We start from the raw sequence: 22,376 nt of genomic DNA on the forward strand, positions 1-22,376 counted from the left end.
ACCTGCGAACCAAAAAATAGAGCCACCACACAGGCTGGTGAGTGTTCCATTGGTCATGTTGCCAGGCAACCTCAGTCAGTACCAGAGACACCCAATTGAGCAGCAGAGAGTCAAACTATAAGGTATCTTGGAAACAGTAAAGTCCAGGTGAAAAAGAGGGAGGGAGGAGGGAGAGAGAGAGAGAGAGAGAGAGAGAGAGAAAGAGAGAGGGAGAGAGAGGGAGAGAAATCGAGTCACTTGGGCATTTATCCATGTTAGTCACGACCACAGTTTTTTTCCCCCCCAGTAACCTGCAGCTAGCTTAGAGCAAAATTCTTTGGGTTTCTACTTACTTCACTGTGCTTTCCTCCTTTGCTGTGTCTGTAGGTATGAGTGCAAAGGTTTGGCAAGATGCATCATCATTAATTTTTAGGAAAGAAGGGTGTTACAAGTCATTTTCAGCCCATCCAAATCAGGTTAACTAAGAGTTCATTGAGATTTGAATCATACAGTATTCTGTTTGCTTTAGTCATACTTAATTAATCTGATTTTTAAACTGATATACTTTGTTAAAAAAAATGAAAAGTATAAAATAAAATACCTACCACCTGGAGTTAACCCCTTTCATGGAAGGCATAAAGGAATAGCGAGGGAGGCATGCCTGAGTCCCTCTGGGCAGGCATCAGAGGTGATATACCCCAGGCAAACAGGGTGAGAATCTGGGATGACAACTTCGGCTGAGCCCTCTACTCTGAGATGCAACTTCTATGTATTTTTCTAGAGAGATATATCTTCCATTCTCTATAATTTGGTATAAAACCTTTTCTACTGTCCTGTGCTCTAACCCCACACTACTCTCCTTTTCTCTTTCTTAAAAGATGCCATACAGAGAAAATAGCATCTGTGAACTTCAAGGTTCCTGCTAATTTACTTCTATCCATAAATCCTTTCATTCTTCCCTTCTGATGTGTCTTCCTCTGTGAGCCGGTGCCATCATGCATGCTCTGGACCTTATACCTGTATGTGTCCTAAGAGCCCTATAACTCAAATGAATATTTTCTTCCTCTTCTGTATCTTCAATCTTCTCCCTCTTTCCTGATTTCCTTCGCATTGGCATTAAACATGTCAAAGTATCTTTCTGCTTAAAAACAAATAAGCATCTATGCACAAATCCTCCCTTCATTCCAAGTCCACCTTCAGCTATACAGTAACTCTTATCTCTACTCACAATTAAACATTTCCAAGAATTGTTTCCATTCTCTGTCCCAAATCCTCATCCTCCATTCACACCTCAACACACGGGGGCTTGCTTTCCCTGCTTGTCTGAAACTGTTTTTTCTTACACCACTGAAGTTAGTCCTGGGACTACATATAGACTATACTTCTTTGATCTCTTAGCATGATCTTGTACCATTAATCATGCCCTCTGTTTTACAATATTTCTTCTATTGGAATCTTTAACACTACACTGTCATGATTTTCTCTTCCCTTGATAGACCTCGTCCAATTTCACTTGTGGGCTTAACTTTCTTTTAAATTGGACTCCATAGGATTCTTTGTGGAAATTTTGATGCCTTTAATTAACATTGGTTTGCTAACTCCCTCATCTTTATCTGTCCTAAAATTCAACTCCTATACTCACCTGCCTTCTGGGCAGTCCTACTTTATGTCTCATAGGTGCCTCAAAATCGTCAAAGTCTACCAGCGAATTTATGAACACCCCTAATTTTTTATATAATAAACTTAATTAAGAGATATATAAAGTGATGGAATGCATAAAGAACAAAGTAAAAATAATAAAATGGGTACTCTTAACAGTGGACCTGCTCTTAGCAGGTCTTTGATTTTATCTGGAAGTACTGTATTAAAAGCTCTGAGAGGAAAGATGTCCCAAACATCTAGCATAGGGTTGAGAGACTTTAGGTACTTAAATTTGCCAAATAAATGAAATAAATAGCTTATATTTGAAGGAATCTTAAATACTTTTCTCTTTCTGAGTTGTATTAACATATTATTAACATAATATTGATCACAATAGTAGCAATGGCTAAAATGTACTGATTAGCTACTATGTGCCGGTTCCTCTGATTCTCATTTTATGTGCATACTCTTTCCCATAACCTTTTAAGTAGGGAGAGCTCTTATTGCTATTTTATAAATCTGGGAACAACTGGACTTAGTTGGGCAAATTAACCTCTCCAATATCTCCAAATTAAAGGATGGCAGAGATAGGACTTGAATCAAAGTCTGTCTAATACCCCTAACCATACTGCATATGGCTGCATTTTTAGAAAAAACAACACTTTGTATGTTTCTGTCTCTTTCATATAAATGTTCATTGTTCTGGTATTTTTGCTATTATTTAGCCTCCTCAATGTCTTAGTAGTAGCACATGACTACAAGTACAGTCTTTCTTAGGGATCATCAATTGTCATTTTGGTTTTGGTTGGAATAAAGAAAGAACTTAGAATATGCATTCAGGCGCTGGGTAAGAGAAAAGGAGCTTCTGTATAATGGCAAGTGGAGATTATGGAGAAATATTGGGATGGTCAAGAGATATGGTGTTTTCTCCATAGAAGAGGAAGAAAATACAAGAAAGCTGGAAAAGAATGGGAAAAATAATTGACATGTGGAAAAAACAACTGACAAATATATCCTGCAAAGCCAATTGTAAATTGAAATGAAAAATCCTGGTTCGGTGACTTTTATAACTGGAAAAAGAGGACAATATGGCGAGGAAATGAGATGAATAAAAAAGGAATATACGAAATATGATGAAGAGTAACATGATTAAATCTGATCAAAGAGAAATGTAATTTAATACAATGAGAGAGTGTGAATAACCAGGAATTAAAATTGGTATAAAGAAAAAAATCCCATGCAGCGCTTAATAGGTTTCATTGATTCAGATTGCTGCCTTTGTACCTATCTGCCAGAAATGTGAAGCAAAAAGAAAAATAAAATGTTGATTGCTGTTCTGCTGGGATGGAGCTGAATGGATGTGGGAAATCTGATAATTTTTATATTGATTATGGTTTTTTGCAAGAGAAGAATCGTACCAGCATTTTCTTTCCCAGTTTGAACACTTTCATTTCACAGAAATTAATAGATAAGAGATTTTGATGTGGAGCACACCTACTTATTTGTTCGGAGGTCAATCACTGGTTGGAATTATTTATTCTGCTTATTAACATCAAAAGAAAATATCATAATCATTCAGCCACATAAATAGTGGAGCTTTTCCTTGTACTAACAGATGTTATTGATCTTGACGCTTTATACTTTGCTGTTTAAGCTATGAAACTGTAAAACCTTTGCAGAAAGTTTATGAGTTGTTTGCTTTTAGAATTTGACTCTAAAATTTTGACCTTGACTCAAAAATAAGCTGTAATAAGAAAAACTGCCTATTAATAACATTGTTTCTTACTGCTATGATATAATCTATAAAAATACCATTTCTAGAAAGGAATCTAACAATTGAGATAAGTTTGAGTAGGGTGATAATCACTTTTCTCCTGCCCCTTACTACTCCCTAGCCCCCTACCATATTCCCCATTGCTAATTTCTGGTGAATAATACTGAAAGAAGAATTGTTTCCAGAAGTTGAGTTAATTGGCAACAATAGGCACAAAATGATAAATGGACATACATTTTTTTGTACCCCAGAGATGTAGTGTTATTTAATTATTGCATTAAAATGATAACTAAGGTCACTTAAGACAGTATTTTTAGATTGGTTGTTTAAAAACAGACTGTAGGATAGATTGTATTAGCTGTATACTACATCTGGTTGTTTTTTTTTTTTTGGACTCTGCATAAAAACAAATACTGGGGTGCCTTGCTTTTAACAGGGAGGTTTTCTTGCTCCTGGTGATTTGATTTTTCAATCTAATCATTTTTGCCATTATCTCAGTAATGATTTTTTCAAATGACAGTATACTATTGATAGGAGACTTTTTCTAGAGTAGCAATCACTGTAGTTCTCAGGTATTTCAATTAACATGCCATTTCAACCTAAATCATTTATAAGGGAAGAACATTTTGGGGTCTGAATAGGTATGTCTTCAATATATTACAGTTTCCTTACATAAGTGAAATACAAAATCCATTTGTGTTGTTTCTTTTGTAAAAATGTAGTTGGATTTGATGAAATGCAGGCTGCAACACTGAGAGTGATTAGAAGTCCTTAGTCTTCCCCAGTTTCAGTAATTGCTTTTAAATATTGGTCCTGATGGTTTTAAGAGGGTATTTATTTGGAAGAAAGGCCACAAATGCAAACAGAAAAAAAATAGCTCCTGCATCTTGGGTGAAACTCCAGGTTTGGAAAGTTAGCCATTTTTTAAAAAGGAATGTGGAGGTTAATAGAATATGACATGTAGGGTGAAATTTTATCTTTCCAAAGTCACATAGATTCTCTAATACTGGAGACCAGTAGAAGAGAGAAATTCTGAAACAGAATACTTAAATCAAGCTTTATTTTTAATGGGAGGTTCTGCCTTCCTTTTCTTTCTTATTTATTCTGTTTTGTGAATAACTTTTGACAATCCTTTGGGTCTCTCTATTTGTTATAATTTATCATAACTGTGTATACCTATGTACTCTTTTTATAAATAATGCTGTCATAACATTGTCTATGAAGCCTTTTCTTTAGTATGGCGTTTTAACAAGAGAGTTTTGCAGTGGAGAAATTTAGGATTATTTTTAAGAAAGCAGGTCAAAAATCATTTTTATTTTTGATAAACCACATTTCTCCCCAAAAAAGTTTTTACCAATTTACATTTCTACCTGTAAGGACCCATTTTATCCCATCTTCGAGAAAACATAATTTTCTCAAAAACAGTATTTAATTTACAGTTTTTTAATTGGCATAATCCCTAATTAAATGAAATAATAGTTTCTCCAGATGATAGGGGAAATGTAACCTTGTTTTCCGCTTGCTTATTCATGTGCTTATATATCATGGTAATCTCTGCTCAATTTTTAAATTTTGTAAAGAGGCATATTTTTCTCTTTCTCATGTATTTTTGGCAAATATCCTTACTTTATAATATTTCTGTGTTTTCTATTATTGGATTACATACTTCGTTATATTAGATTGCTTTATATTGATTAACAAGTTACAGTTTTTAGCAATTTCCTATGACAATGTTGCTCTGCTAATAAGAATATGAATGTTAATTGTTGGGGGATATAATAATTTTACTTTACTTTTAATTAATTGGAGGCTAATTATTCAATATCCTGATTTTTAACTATTTATTTACTTCTTTCCTCTAATTGCCTGTCTTTTATGGCACTTAATTTATGGTTAATAACTTTACCAGGAAGGTTGCAGAAAAAACCCCGACAAAACTGAAGCTGCAAATCAAACTAATAAGTAAGGATATAGTGGCTTTAATAAAGTGTTTTTTGGTTTTGATTTTTGTTTCTTTTGAGTGGAAGAAGTTGAATATTTTACTTGTTAATAATTTTAAAACTAGTTTTAAGAAAGGTGTGCATTTCTCTCATGTATCAATTATGGTAAAAATTTTACTAAATTAAAATATTCAAGCCGACAAATAAAATTTTATTTACATTTGTGTAATTTTAGGATAGAATATCAGAAAGCAGCTTTATTTAGTCTATTTTACTTTTGGAGTTTTCTGTAACCAAGACCCTTCTGCATCCTTTCCTTTGTGCTGCTGGGATCCTTTTGTGCCCTAGAGTTCTGGGCTTTTGTTTGATGATACTTCACTCTCTTTTTATCTCGCACTAATTGCTTGTTGAAACAGAGTGGCTGTGATATAATTTTACAAGCTAATTTAATATTATTCTTCATTATTTTCTACAAATAAACACCCCTGTTTTGAAAAGAATATCTAGACTAGAAATAGCCACATTACCCTGACTATTTCAAAGAAGGAACACTTGTAATTCATTCCTTACATCTTTTGTCATGAAGAATTCAAAATCCTTAAGGCCAGCTAGGAAGTAGAAAGCTGAGGTTAAGATTTTCTAATGGTTTAATGTCTCAGGGGATTCATTTATTTTCTTTTTAATCATGTGATTTATGGCAGAAGATGGCCAGCTTGCTGGTGAAAGTCTACTGGGAACTGTCGAAATGCTCTACTGTTGTCTTAAATCTCTGGGTTTTATATCCAGTTGAACACTTTGGATTTCTGTTTGCCTCTCTTGGCAACTATTAATGAACAAGCTTAAACCACTGGTATGTCATGTTATAAAATGAATACTGAGCAGTTATTAAATACCTTAAACAAATGAAAGATGAGCAGTTTTTAGGTTGATACAGTTTTTACAGCACTTAATTTCATTATTTTTTGAGGGTCATGTATTGCTTTTTATAAGCTTTTTTAAAATGAAGACTTAATTTCATTATGTTTTAATGAGAATCTATTGCTTATAGAGTCTCATTAACATATATTTTAGGCTTTAACATTCACAGTATCTTCATAGAATGCATATTGCTATACCCAAGCGTGACTGAAAAGACCAGTGTGTAAAAAACTGCCTTGAAAAATGATGTCTGCCACATACACATTCTCTATAAAGTTTCACCTTTCTTTCACTCTCTCTATGCCCAATTATCCTATCTGTTGCTGTATTCTCTTAACATTAATAATTACACATTATAACTATCTGTTGAAAAGAGTTCCACATCTTGGAATCACTCCAAATGTTTCGCTTACCTCTTTTCTTATCCCTACTCTGACGCTCTTGTCTATCTCCCCTACTGGATCGGAAACAGGAAGGCAGAGATTGCATCTTTGTATCTGTTTTATCTTTGGTGCCTAGCATAGATGTTGGTATCTGTGTAGATACTCAGTTTTGTCTGTAGGATAAATGAAAGGCGTACATTACTTTTTATAATTAAAGTAGTAGTTTTATTCTGGAAATAATACATGCTTTTATTAAAAATTCAGAACTACAGAAGACTATAAATCAATTCTCCTCCTAGAGATTATCAAGTTTAGCGGGTGCATCCTTTTAGAAAAATTTCTATATGTATGAAAATCCACACAACACACATACACACTTCCTGATTTTTCTGTGTGATGATTTCAGGTCTCTGAAGGGTCTGGAATTTGATTGTACTTAATTAAACACTACTAAGTTAGATTGTTACTGTTTCATGGACGTTGGCAGAATAGACTCCTGTGTCAGGGCAAAGGACATTTTTAGTCATGGCACAGCAAGTAGCTTAAGTTTCAACATGTTTGCCTCAGCTCCCCTTGCCTCCCAGATGCCACAGAGGTAATGGGTACTGCACCAGTGGATGCCCGCACACATGACAGGCTGCATTTCAGGAAAAGAACGATAACCATAGGGAACCCACCCTTTTATCGAAAGCAGTAAAAGGTTGCTCTTTGTCCCAGAGAAAGACCTCACCTCATTCTTTAAGTTGCTCGCTGTAAACACAGCCCTGAGAAATGGCCTGTGTGAAGAGTGTTTGGGGCCCTGCCTATAGGCATACACAGCGAGAAGTGTAGGAGTGTGAGAGACCCTAAGGAGGAGGGTCTCCCAACAATAGCTACCTTTGGGTCCTCCATCATTTTGGCTTCTGGTGAATTTTCACATGAGTCTGCCATTCCGTTGAACATCTTGATTAATCTGATAGAGGCTGGGAACGATTCCATTCAATTTTTCTCATACTGTATTTACTTAAGGTTATTACGAGCAAAACTTAAAACAGCAGGATTAGGCAAACCTGCAGTTTTGACTTCAATCATGTCTCCCAGGGTCCTGGACTCAATCGTTGTAAATAAGTCTCAGAGGGTATCAGTAGGTCTTGTTTTATGCAGCCCAGATGTAGTCTAAGGCCACCTTATTATCCAGGGTGACTAGTGCAAGAGAATTTAGTCCGATTTGCCGATCCTTGGTTGTCATTGCAGTAGGCAATCAAGTACCTCAGTCCCCAATGGCAAGATAGTCCATAGGCCATTCTGCCCCAGATCCAAACATAAAGTCCAAAGGGACATGGGTCACTCTAGTTCAATATTTGTTGATAAACTTGATTTGGATCACCATTACATTGATATGGTTAAGCATGTGCCGTGTCACTGAAGACTTATTTATAGCCTGGATTGCCATATAGAGCATAACCCAAAGCTGCTCAGACATCAGGAGAAGCAGAGAAAGGGTCTCTTTTTGGTAGCTGCCATTGAGGGCATCAGGCACAGCAGGCTAGTTCAGGTCTGGTCATGCCCATATGAGTGTTTCGGTTTTATAGCATATGGATGAGGTGACAAAGAGATAGTAGTTCAGACTGCCAGCTGCGGAAGCTGCTTCACTCGGGCAGGCCATGTGATTATATTGCCAGGCTCTAATGTTAGGGTGACAAAGAGAGTATGAATTGACCGCCCCCCGCCCACCGCTTCCCTCCACCTCTTTGGATACAGTTTGTTTTCTCCTCAGATATCAGGGTTGTTAAGCTCCCTCCATAGCCATGACATTTTGTGTGTCCTAGCCTAATAAATATAACATCATCTCTTTTTTTCAACATCTTTTACTGTGACCCAGACCTTTCATACGGAAGGGTTAAATATGAGTGGGACAAGGGCATTTTTACAAAAACTACAGATACCACCTATGTTGGCTCACATTGTCCATTGTAGTTGGATTCCATTAGCAGTGTACACAACAAAGAGCTTATTACCCTCATGGTCTAGGACCATGTCAGTCCAACACAAGAATCCAGGTGGTGGAGTCAGAATTAAGTTTTAATGCTCCAGGCCTCTCTGTGGCTGCACTGCCCGTTAGAGGTATGCCAACCGGACTGACTCGAGGTTGTTGTTGGGGAGAGAAAAATGCACCATGTTCAGGAATGGACAGGGTGGAATCCATATGTTCAAAAATAATTTTATAAAATTCCCCACCCATTTCATCCTGATCATTAATCAGTAGGCGGCCACGAGAGGATGAACTTTCTTTTGGGAAGGCCAAACTTAGGAAGCCACTGTCTTGCTCAGGTGAGTGGACCAGGAGTTGATTAGAAGTTTGCTCAGATATCTTTTTCAGTCAGTTTCTGAGGAGGTCATTCCAACATTCAGCAAAAACTTTGGTAGAGTTTATGGAAAATCTAATACCTTTACTATTACTCCATCATTGAGTGGCCTTTGCGACAAAAGACACAGCATTGTCAGACTGTAGGCGGTCTGGAAATCAGAAAACCGACCCAGTTTAGTTTCATGGGCCACAGTACTGTTGCCAGAGGTGGCTGATGGGACGAGAACAGCAACAGTGTAACCTGAGACTGGGTAAGATGATGACTTGGATGCCTGTACCAAACAGAGCCATACTCAAACAGAGCTGTAGGTGGAAATTGTCCTCCCACCATCCCCCCTTAACTTCTGAACCATATTTATACAGGTACATATGAACTTCAGTCTGCTCTGGTAACAACCTCCCTCACCTTCACCCTTAATCATATTTTTGTCTTAAAGCAGTTGAAGTCAGGGTAGAGGGGACCAGAGGTTTCAGAGGGCATGGAGCAAGAGAGCAGCTTTATGCTGGTGAACAAGTTATTTTCAGTTTAGAGCACCATTCACCCACAGCTCAACCAAATGAATGTTTAATGTTTTCAGTTTTCATTATTATGACTGCCAGGGTTTGTTTAATTTTCCCCACGTTTTTACCAGACCTTTTACTTCTCGGTCCTTCTTGCATTCATTCATTTAACAGGTGTTTATCAAGCACCTATTTTGTGCCAGAAAATGTTTTTGGTGTCTTAAGGATAGCACAGAGAATAATAGACATAATTCCATGGGGGGAAGCAGGCAATAAATAAATTAACAAGTACTAGTGATATGTATTCCGAATAAACCACATAAGTATATTGCATAGATGGTGGAAGGGCATTATCTCAGATAAGTTGGCCGAGAAAAGAAGACTCTGGGGATGTTTGAGCAGAGATCTGAATAAAGGGTGAAGGGTTGTGCCATTGGATTACTTAGGGGAACGGCGTTCTAGAGGGTACTTCAAGCACAAAGAGTCTGGAGTGCATTAAGTAAAGGAGAGAGAGTTAGAAGATGAAATCTGAAAAGTAGTCAAGGTCCAGATTTGTTTGTGTTATAGTGAAGTTAGGGATTTGGAATTTACTTTAAATGTGATAAAAAAGCCATTTGTCAGTAATGATCAGAACATAGAAGAGATCTGATCAAACTTAAGTTTTAGCATGATCAGACTGCCTTCTGTGTGGAGAATAGATTTCTATGGGGGTGTATTTAAGAAAATAATTGAGTGATCCCACTCCTATGTATATACTTGAGAAACAAATACATATGTCTGTATAAAAACTTGTACATGAATGTTCATCACCAAATTATTCATGATAGCCAAAAAGTGGGAACAACCCAAATGGGGATCAACTGCTACATGGATAAATAAAATGTGGTATATCCATACAATGAAATATTATATGTCAAGAAAAAGAAATAAAGTACTGGTATATCCTACAACATGGATAAAGTCTTGAAAACATTATGCTAACTTAAGAAGACAGTCACAGAGGACCACATATTGTATGACTTCATTTATATGAAATGTTCAGAATGGGCAAATCTATAGAGGCAGAAACTCAATTAGTGGTAACTTAGAGCTAGGGGCAATGGGAGGGTTGGAGGGTTATAGCAAAGGGGAGTTGCTTTCTTTCAAGGTAATGAAAGTGTTCTAAAATTGATTGTGGTAATGGATGCACAACTCTGTGACTATACTACAAACCATTGCATTGTACACCAAATGGGTGAATTTAATAGTATGTGAATTATATCTCAGTAAAGATGTTTAAAAAAAAAGAAGTTGAAACAATATGTCAAGTTGGTGATGGTGGCTTGGTTTAGAACGGCAGCAGTGGAATTGGTGAGAAGTGTGTTAAATCTGAAGGTAGAGCCAACAGAATTTGCTGTAAGATCAAATAGAGAATGTGAAAGAAAAGAGTTGCCAGAAAAGAGTACAAAGTATTTTGGCTAATTTACGTCAAATCCTGCCTAGGAGTTTTGTAAGATGATTGAGAATTGACAATTGGACTTGACCATGACTGTATCCAAAATGTTTTCCATATAGTGGAAGGAGCTTAAGCCTGTTGAGTTTAAAAGAGAATGAGAGGATAAGGATATGGGATGTGTAGACAGTGATTATACATAATTCTTTGCAGAATTTTGCATTACACGTGAGCAGAGAGCTGGAAGGATCGCTGAAGAGGAATGTGGGTGGGGTCAACTTGGTTTAAGATGATTTTCCATATAGCATCTTTGTATTGATAGAAATGACTCATTCGAGAAGAAAAACTGGTGCAAAAGAGACAAGTGCATCAGTAAAGTTCGTGCATGTGTGGGAGCGGAGGGTGTCGTACTCCTAAAAGGAAAGTTCCTCCATTGTCACACTTGGACTTGCAGATTTAGGGGTGGCAGTAATAGGAACCAGCAAGTTGATACACTCCATGTGGCAGTATGCAAAATTCTCTTCTGATTGTTTATATCTTCTCTGCTAAATGAATACATGTGGTGATGAGCTGAGAGGAAATAGTATGGAGATGGCAGTCTGAAGGCAAACAAGGTGCAAATGTTATCTGAGGGATGGAGATTGATTTGACTAGAACTATTGCAGCATGGCTGCCAAGCACTGCAAGTCCAGTGTGAATTCATAGATTTAAAATGAGAACAGGCAGCATATTTTTGGGGTTTCTTTCTAGTCATGTTCATCTGTTTGCATGTAGGAGTGGTGTAGGGGAAAGTTAAATTTAACCAGTGTATTGGTTTGCTAAGGCTGCCATAACAAAGTATGACAGACTGGGTGACTTAAACAACAGAAATTAATTTTCTCACAGATTTTAGAAGTCCAAAATCAATGTGTCAGTAGAATTGGTGTCATTCTGAAGCCTCTCTGTGTTGTGTGTAGATGACCACCTTCTCTGTCTTCACATGGCCTTTCCTCTGTGTGTGTCTGTGTCCTAATAACCTCTTCTTAGACAGATACCAGTCATATTGGATGAGAGCCATTTGTATGACCTTATTTTTACTTAATTACCTCTTTAAAGGATCTATCCCCAAATACAGTAACATTCTAAAATACTGGGGGTTAAGACTTCACATATGAATCTTTTGGGGGGAGGGAGGAGTACAATTCTGCACATAAAACACTGCTAGAATTTTAAAATTTAAATATATTGAAGTGAGAGAGGGCATATGTAAGAGATATGAAACCTTGTTCTCATACAGCTTACTATTTAAGAAAAAGGGACAAATAATAAACAAATTACAAAAAAACTTTTTTTAATATGCTGGGAGGTTGTTAATAGGTACAAAGAGAAAAATAAAGTGAGCTAAGGAAATATAGAGTGATTAAGTTGTGTGCTCTTTTATATAGGTTGGTAGGAAAGCTCTCCGTGTGCTAGAAGCTAAGATTTGAAGTAAGTAAGAGCAGGGAGCTATGACCATATCAGTGGGCAGAGAAAAGGGACTGGTCACTTGGTAAGAAATGAGATCAGAAAGGTCATAAGTAGAAGCACTCTTATCTGATGCAATTGGACTATAATTTCTTTAGTTAATCAAAATGTCATTAAATCAGGGAATCATATAATAGGTACATAACCATTTTGGTTTTGCCTTAAGAAAATGAGCTATAATTTACATAGAGTGAAATGCACAGATCTTAAGTGTAGAGTTCAATGAGTTTTGACAATTGTAAAATCCTGTGTAACCCATACTCCATCAGCAACTACACCTGTTAAATATATTTTTCATAATTAAATATAAAATATATTTGTAATGCTCAAATATTGAATATATTTAACGTTAAATACATTTTCAATTTAATATAAATATACTTTAAATACTGAATATATTTGTGATGCTCATCTTGTCTCCTGACCCCCTAAACATACATACTGAACATATACTGCTTCTAGAAGGATTGGGGAAGAGAATTCTCATTCTTTTTTTCTTGTTCTTTCTATGCTGTTCATGATGATAATATTACTACTAATAATAACTAGTGTATATTGAACTCCTCCTATGTGTCAGGCACTGTTATAAGAGCTTTATGTGTATTAATTCATTAGATACTCAGAGTCTTATGAGGTAGCGCCTACTGTTCATATTTTGTGAATAGAAAAATGGAGGCATAGAACATCTAAGAAACTTGAATTAAGCCTTACAATTAGTGAGTGTGGGAACCGCGATTCAGATCATGGCATTGTAACTCTGCAATATAGAGTCATAGGTCTTATGCTTGGTTTCATTCTAATAGTCAAATTTTATGAATATTTGAAATTTCCTTAGTTTAAATGCAAGTGAAGTAATTTTTTTTTCTTCTTTTCTGCCATCTTTCCACATGAGGCATTCATTTAACATTATCATTGACTGCTTCTTTGTCTCTTAGTGTATCTTTCCTTGTGGCATGGGTTTTACGGTTTACAGTGGTTTTTATGGTGGACTCTGGTTTAGGCTGCAGATAGATTCCTCTAGCCCACCTGAATTTTAAATCTTCATTCATGTGAAGATCAGACTTTCTGTCAATAAGACATGTAACTAATTCAGGGTATTTTTTCAAAGCTTACTCACTAGATGTATCAGTCCTTAAACCAAACTGCATAATTGTTCAGTCATCAGCTCTCAGAAGCTCCTGCCTAGCTATTTAAAACATTTAAAGTGTGTTGGGTCCCTGAAAGTTCTGGAAGTACTGCCCACAGTCTTCCACGAGCTTCATCCTTCGGCAGCCTCAAGTATAGCCTCATAAAACAGATTTAATAAATTTGCACCTATTATGCAGTTTTCTACAAAAGAAAATATTTGGCTACAGATAAAAATATGTCTAATAGCAACTAGAGTAGATTCCCCGGGTAAGTGATAACTTCCTAATTAAAAATAAAAATTTCTTTCTTATTTTAAAAACATAGTTACCAAACTCCTAAGCTTTACTTAGATCTTATTTTTTTATATTTGAAATACATTTTTTTATAGAATAGTAAAAATGGTGTATATTTTCAAACAAAAATTCTGTAATATCTCAGAATTTCTGGCTAACACCATTATCTAGTGGGCAAGAAGAAAAGGAAAGGCAATATGACTAGCAAGATGGCACTTGAGGACTTCCCTGGTGGCGCAGTGGTTAAGAATCCGCCTGCCAATGCAGGGTACACGGGTTCGAGCCCTGGTCCGGGAAGATCCCACATGCCGCAGAGCAACTAAGCCCGTGCACCACAACTACTGATCCTGCGCTCTAGAGCCTGCAAACCTCAACTACTGAGCCCACGTGCCACAACTACTGAAGCCTGCACGCCTGGAGCCTGTGCTCCGCAACAAGAGAAGCCACTGCAATGAAAAGCCCGCGCACCGCAGTGAAGAGTAGCCCCCGCTCGCCGCAGCTAGAGGAAGCCCACGCGCAGCAACGAAGACCCAACACAGCCAAAAATAAATATAAATAAATTAATTAATTAATTAAAAAAATAAAAAGATGGCACTTGATAGCTTTCTAACTCCTGACGTTTTCCTATCTAGAGAAATATTTTTAAAGAGGGGAATAACTGTGCTCAAAAGATTTTGAAACGATTAGAAAAGGGGTCGTATTTTTGGATAGAAGAGCCTGTAGTTTATGCAAAGTTAGTCATGCTGCACACTGATTTGGCAAGCCAGGGATATTGCAGAACTTGGATTTGGCTTGAGAAACAGAGTAGTGTTTGCAAATAAATAGGGACTTACTGGAATAAAAACATAATACAGATGCTGATTCTCTTAAATAAACCTGGGCCACCAACTGTGCTTATGTTGGTTAGTGTTACTTTGTATATGGTACCATGCTTCTGCTCAATCAGTTTTGTTCTTATGAAGACGAGTATTGAAACAGTGTAGGAGATTACTATTTTACAAGTACCACCAGATAAAGAATGACAAAATTTAGTATGTTTTAGGTAGAGGTGTTTTCACAGTAGATAGAATTAAAAACTTGAAATATATAAGGAAAGGTTGTTTCATAAATAAACAAAAATATTTACAGCAGCTTAGTTTTATCACATAAAATAGTAAAGTCAGAGTTTTCTCAGTGTTAATATCTTGACATATAGATGTACCAGGGTATGAAGTTAGAATAATTTGAATGATGCTTGAAGTGGCAATAAGATGTGATTTTCACTTTCTATTATGGCTAAAGTTTAAATTAAATTCTCAATAACCTCTACTGTTAGGCTTTTATTAGGAAATGACTTATCTTAGACATTTTAATATTTAATATTAAGTGATTTCAGGTTTTCTATTATAATAATATTCTTTATATTTCTTTTAAAAAATGTTCTCATTCGTTATTTTGCTTAAGCCTTACAAGTTTGTGAGATGGATGGGGAAGGAAATATAAGTAAAGAAAATGAAGCACAGAGAGGCAAAATGCCTACCTAAACTCATGTTTCCATTTTATGACACAGCCAGGGATGGTTCTTTTTATGTCTTTTATTATAGATCTTTATGATAAAAAGATCCTGTAATATATAGATCTTATATAATATATAGATTTTTATTATAGGATATTTTATTTTAAGGTATTCCTTCTAAATCTGGGAATGGCCATCTAGTTACCATTAGTGTTATATATGCTTTTCCATAGGACTTTTTTCTACAACAAACTGAAGGCACCTGTTCCATCTTAGGACCAAAGAAAGACAGAAAATTTAACAGCTTGAATTGTTTCAAATATCATATTCAGTGAAATATACATAAAGTAACAGGAAATATATATATGGGAATCCTTCCCTTGTCGTCAGGTTTAGAGGTTGAGTTCCAGTGTTTAGTTATAATTTTTACAGAAAAATGAAGTTGAAACGAAATAAAATAATTAGCATGCCATTTTTTCAAGAAAAATAACAAATAAACCTCAGATATCATGCATTCCTTGGATTTGTACATTTTGTATCTTTCTGTTTTAAATATATGTTGAATAAATGTAAATTTTATGTAGACATTGAAAGTAGAGTCTTTGTTATAATAATTTTTTAAATTGTCACTTCATGTAAACTTTGAATTTGTTACTAGTCTGGTTAGATTTGTAACAGGCAACAGCATTTGTGTTGCTTTATGATGCAAAGTCAGCTGCCATTAATTTAAAGAACTTCTGCCTCAGCAAATTGTACTTTGATGTTTTTATTTTGAGACAAGTGTTTCTGAAATAGTCCAAGTATCTTTGTATTTAATAGCTGTTCTCCTCAAATATCTGTCAAAACTGTTACTTATCTTATTCACATCAATAAATATATACTTCAGTTTCTATTATTTTAATGTAGCAAATTATATGAGACTTTTATTTTGATATAGTTACTGTATAGATAGAAATGAATTAACCAGGTAGTTATTGTTCTATGTAGTGTAAATAAAACAAATATGTGTATGGTATTGAATATCTCTCAATAATTGCACACATGTCTTTGTTATGCCTTTAGAATTCTTGCTCTGGTTATTTTAAGTCACTTTATATTAATGTATTATCCTCTGAAATTATTCTCTGATAATTTCTTTGAATGTGTACTGCCCATTCTCAAATGCACATTTGTAGTGGATACTTTCTATGCAGACCAGATGGGCTTTTTAAGTCTAAATAACTGGTGACTTATTCCATGTAATTGCCCTTTTTGAGAATCTGAGAATTTTTTGTGTGTGTTTGTTTTATATCTTAACATTAATAACTATGTGTTCTGCAGGACAGTTTGCAAGTGTTATCGTATTTGGTCCTCATAGCAAATCTTTAAGTTTGGCATTATTATTTTCATATTATAGATGAGGAAACTGAGGCTTAGAAAGTCTCCCCTACATAGGAAGTAAATAGGCCCAGGCCTATCTATGCATAAAGTCCAGCTCTTAGCCACTGCAATATATAGTAGTCCAGGATGATTTCTAGTTCAGCAGTATTGGCTCCTTAAAAGTGCTGAATCACAGTAAATTTAGAATTGCACTATTTTACAACCTGGTGCTTTACAGAATACCATGACTGGTCTTTAAGATAAAGGCAATACAACTTGAAGAAATCAAGTAGTTGTCAAGGGCCCAGCAGAGTAGTGGCAGATCTAGGATTAGCTGTTAGAATTTTAGCCACCTGGCTTATTTACAACTTTCATTTATTTGGGCTTTTAATTCTGAACTTGAAGGCCAAGTGCCGGTATATATGGGAGCATTAAATAAGTCATATATTTCATGTTATATCACATTTATGCAAAATAAACTGTTCAATAATTAATTTTTCTTCTTCTTCTTTTTTTTTTTTAAATACAGTGGGATGCATCCTGCCTTTATCCTGGAGTTCACCCCTGTGGCTTGGATTTATCACAGTTGTATCTGTCTTCGATCTCTGTGTTAACTAGAAATCAAGGAAAGACATGAGGAGGTTTGTTTACTGCAAGGTGGTTCTAGCCACTTCACTGATGTGGGTTCTCGTTGATGTCTTCTTACTCCTGTACTTCAGTGAATGTAACAAATGTGATGACAAGAAGGAGAGGTCCCTGCTACCTGCCCTCAGGGGTAAGTGCTTATGAAGCAAATGTTTCTTTCATAGCGATAAAAATGGTGGTGACTCATGACAAAGCATGAAATTTCAAAATAGAAGTTTATTGACTCAGAAGTACATTTGGGCAGAACTATTAATGTACATTTAACCATGGGAAAGCTACTTTACGTTTCTTGGCCTCAGGTGTCTTGTCAGAAGAAATGAGGAGTTAGCTAACCTCTAAGGTACCTTCTAATTCTAATAATTCCAATGTTTTGTGACTGTAGTGAACATTCAAATTGGACAGAATTTTAAATTTAGGCTTCCAGAAGCATAAGCCTTTAGAGTCCAAGCGCATAACATAAAAGAGGAAAACTACTGAAGTGAGATGGTGAGGATTGTAGCAAAATGAGACTACACATGACAGCCCTTAAAACTTCCAAAAGCAATGCAAAAAAAAAAGGCACAATGTATTTTTAACAAAACACATGTTGGTGGCCAGATTTAACCTGTGGGCTACCAGGTTGTTGCCCTATGTTAAAGGCAAAAGATAATTTCAAGTGTATTATAAAGTCACTTTAACTCAATATTCCCTATTTAGGAACCAGTTTCAATGACTAGATAAGAGTGAATGCTAAAGAAACATAATAATTTATATAAATGGTGATTTATTAAGTAAAGTCATAGAGATTCATTTCCTGAAGTTATTCCAAGTACTTTTTCTATGCTTTCTATTGACTTAAATACCTATTAATTTACTTCTAAAATATTCCTAGTAAATGAGTGCTTCTAAAGTACTTAAGCATGCTTGAAATTAGTTTTATTCTCATTGAATTAAACATTTAAAAAAAAATCTAGTTTACATTAATTCTCTACTTAGCAAAATGTTTCTTTATAAACATGACAAAAGGTAAACTTTGAGTCCCTGTTGATATGTTTGTATCTTTTGGAAAAGTGGATCTAAATTACTGACTTGAGATTTGCATTTATTTAATGAATGTAATCTGCTTTTAATGTTACAGATATTTTTGAGGTTATTTATTAATCAAAATATGCTAATGAAATGAATTTCATTGATACTATCAGTTGTGTGAGGTTTAGGGAAACAGAGAAAAGCATTTCCAAAAATTAATTTTTGTCAAAAGAGTTTGTTGGACATCTTTAGTTTGCTTTGCAATAATGCTCTGGCCCAACTGGAGAAATTCTGATTATCTTCCTCTTTTCAAAATGAGTCTAATTCTCTCACTACAGTTTTTGACTAGTACAAAGAATTGAGAGAAAGTACTTTGGAACTGACAGAACTTAGACCCATTTAGGTAGTTTATATACATTTTTTATGCCTCTAACTAGAATTATTCAAAGAGGAGAACTTTATGAGTCCATCAGTTTTTGATAAATGAATATGGGGATTAATTTGCTGAACTTTGGTTAGGATCCCAGAATAAATCAGCCTTTTTTGTTTTTTTGTTGGAACCAGTTGAGCTGATGCTTGGCTGAAAGTGGAAGTGTGTTTTGATGGATCACATCAGTTTAGAATGATCACTTTGTCATTTGTTGAACGGAGACTTCTAGATTGGTCACAAAAAATGTTATAATCTGATTCAGCAAAACTATGACAGCCTTTTCTGGAAGTACCAAAAAAGCAGTTTTGCTGATTTAAGTGCTTAATGCTCAGTTTCAAATCTCAAAATGTAAAATTTAATGATGCAAGGCAAAAATAGTAATTTTTCCATGTACTTAAAATGTAAAATTAAACAATACTCTCTTTATTTTTAAGACTTATTTAATGTTATACAGTAATATTTGTCTTCAAAAAATGAAAATTAGGCTTTATGGTTTTTAATTTCAACTTCTACTGTTACTTATTATTTCAGAATATTACTTTATTTAGGAATTTGTGCCATGTATTTCAAATAATATTTTATTTACAGGTAGGTGATGTTGTGCAAAGTGCACTTGACTGAAACTTTCATGTTCTAGATATGTTAAAAACAGGCTTTTTTGACAAAAAAGTTGATCTTTCCGGACCTTTGTGTCTCCATTATTAAAACAAAGGGCTTGGAATAGGTGTTTTCTGAGATCCCTTCTAGTTCTAAATTTTAAACAATTTATAAATACCCAATATTAGCATACACTCTGAATTAATTTTTGAGATATGTTCATTCATTCACCAAATCATCAATTATTTAAGTGCCTCTCAAGTTAACATGTTGTACATCTTAAACTTACACAAAGTTGCATGTCAATTATATCTCAGTTTAAAAAAAAAGAAGAAGAACATAGCCCAGTAATGGGCAAAGAAAAAAATCCCAAGCATCAGGACCTCTGGCTTCATAGGTGGTATAACAAGATTACCCCACAGTTAAAAGCCCAGCTTTGTTGACCAACCTGGTCCTCACCTCCTCTGCCTTGAATTAGTTGTGTGACTTTTGGCAAATTCCTTAACAAAATCTTGGTGATCAAGACTGTAGTAATTGGCACAAAGGGCAGACAAACTGCACAATGCAACAGAATAGAGACCCTAGAAGTACACACACACACGTTTGGAACATTCAGTATATGACTGAGGAAGCACTACAGATCAATGGAGGAAAGAAGAGCTCTTCAATAAATATAGCTGAAAATAAAATAGTAATCTGGGTGGAAAACAGATAAAGCTGGATGCTTAACTCATGTCATAAACCAAGATATACTTTGGAAATATTAATGTCACAAGAAAACTTAACTTTTAGCAGAAAAAAAATAGGCATTTATAAGACCATGAATTAAGGAACAATTCTAAAACACTATACAAAATCATTGACCATAAAAGAAAATATTGATAAATTTGACTATATTAAAATTGAGAAAGTTGATTCACTTAAATATACCTTAAAAAAAGTAAAAAGGGAAGTTACAAACTGTAGAAGATGTTCAAAGAACATGTAACTGAGAGGTTATTGTCAGGTATATATAAATAACTCCCGTTATTAGTAAGAGAAGCCCACATAGGCCAACAGGAAAAAATGGGCAATAAACATGAATAGACACTTCTTGGAAAAGGAAACAAATATAACAAAACTAAAAAAGAACCTTATGAAAAAATATTTAACATTAATTGTGATGAGGGAAATGCAGACCAAGACTTTAATGATATATTTATATTCATTCAATTGGCAAAAATTAAAAAGGCTGATAATACCAGTTGTTAGAGGTGATGCATCTCCACATTTTTATAGTAACTTCAGATAATGGTTTGGCATCATCTCTGAAATCTAAAAAATTCATGGATGACTCAGCACTCCTAGTGATATAAGTTTTTCCATATAAACAAATGTTTCATAGTGCTACTGTTCATAAAAATAAAAGCTGAAAATAATCCATAGGTCAGTCAAAGGAAAAGCTGATGTATGAATAGTGATATAAAATGAAATAGAATAGTATATTTTAGTCAAAATGAATGAACTACAGCAACCTGTACCAGTATGAATTAATCCTCATGATACAATAGTAAGTACAGAAGTTATATTGATATCTTTCAGAGATGATATATGGCATGGTACAGTTTGAAAAGCTAAAACTAACTAAAAATGTAAAATATACACTTTAGGACTCTACAGAGATATGACAAGACTTTTTATAAAGCAATAAAGCTAATTATGAACATAGGATTTAGGATGTCGTTTGTCATGTGTAGGGGGCAACAGTGGCATGGGGTGGGTGTGAGTACTTTGACTGAATGTGGGGCGTAATTAGGGTCCTAGATTTGTTTTGGATGTGGGTTTGATGTATCTGTTACATAATACAGATAACTAAGCGAGTGAATAAGAGCCACTGAATGGATCTGAAAAAAATGGGAAGCCACTGAAGAGGTTTAAAAGACAGCAGACATGATCACCTCTGTGTTGTGGAAAGATCACATGTGGAGACTAGACTGGGGAAGAGCCACCTCTTCACGGAGGCAGGGTAGGAAGTTGTGGTAGCCTTTCGTGAATTCTCTGTGGGAAGTGAGGCCTGCTTAGAGTGGAGTAGTGCCAGTGAGTTGTGAGAGAAGTGGGTAAAATGAAGAGGTATTTGAGATACTGGGAGCTTGCTTGACTGGCTCTGGCAGGTGGAGGAGATGGAAATGTCAAGGACAGATCTCAGGTTTCTTGCAGGGTATTCTTTGATCCAGGTTCCTGAGAGCAGAGATGGAAGAGGAGACGATTTGAGGGTGGATACTGAGTTTATTTTGGACATGTTGAGTTTGAGACACGTGTTGGGCAACTGAATGGAACAGTTCAGTAGGAAGTTGACTACATTATTAAACTCTAAATATCAAACTTAAAAGCCATCATTATTCTTTCTAAAATGGATTACATTCTTCTCTTCCTTATTAAATGGAGTATATGGGATATAATTAAATCTTTGCTTCTGAGTCAGCATTATCATTTCATACATCAATTATTGAACGATGCTGTAAAAAAAATGATTATTTTAGGGACTTTCATGGGAGCACAAAGACTTGTTCCAATATTAGATACAGACCCATGAATCCTTTTCCTTTTCCTATTTTCTAGAGGATTGCTTTTGGGTCACATAAGTTCTTGTTAGGGGAGTGTGTTAACTCTTTTATGCCACTCTGGGGCCACTTAGAGCTAAAATGCACTGAAGGATATTTCTTTCTTATTTATTTATTTATTTATTTACTTATTTATTTATTTATCTATGGCTGTGTTGGGTCTTCGTTTCTGTGCGAGGGCTTTCTCTAGTTGTGGCAAGTGGGGGCCACTCTTCATCGCGGTGCGCGGGCCTCTCACTATCGTGGCCTCTCTTGTTGCGGAGCACAGGCTCCAGACGCGCAGGCTCAGTAATTGTGGCTCACGGGCTCAGCCGCTCCGCGGCATGTGGGATCTTCCCGGAATAGGGCTCGAACCCGTGTCCCCTGCATTGGCAGGCGGACTCTCAACCACTGCGCCACCAGG

At 35.6% G+C, this 22,376-nt stretch overlaps 1 protein-coding gene across 4 annotated transcripts in view; it reads left to right on the plus strand.

Moving 5' to 3' along the window:
• Positions 1–22,376, plus strand: part of GALNT13 (polypeptide N-acetylgalactosaminyltransferase 13) — a 544,226-nt gene that overhangs the window by 48,043 nt on the left and 473,807 nt on the right. For all 4 annotated transcript variants that reach the window (XM_036856919.1, XM_036856918.1, XM_036856917.1 and 1 more), the window contains exon 3: positions 17,223–17,468. In XM_036856919.1, coding sequence (XP_036712814.1) covers positions 17,327–17,468 — 142 coding nt within the window. In that variant the 5' untranslated portion in view covers positions 17,223–17,326. The remainder of the gene's footprint in view (positions 1–17,222; positions 17,469–22,376) is intronic.

Source organism: Balaenoptera musculus, chromosome 7 (assembly GCF_009873245.2).
Source record: "Balaenoptera musculus isolate JJ_BM4_2016_0621 chromosome 7, mBalMus1.pri.v3, whole genome shotgun sequence".
Lineage (NCBI taxonomy): Eukaryota > Metazoa > Chordata > Mammalia > Artiodactyla > Balaenopteridae > Balaenoptera > Balaenoptera musculus.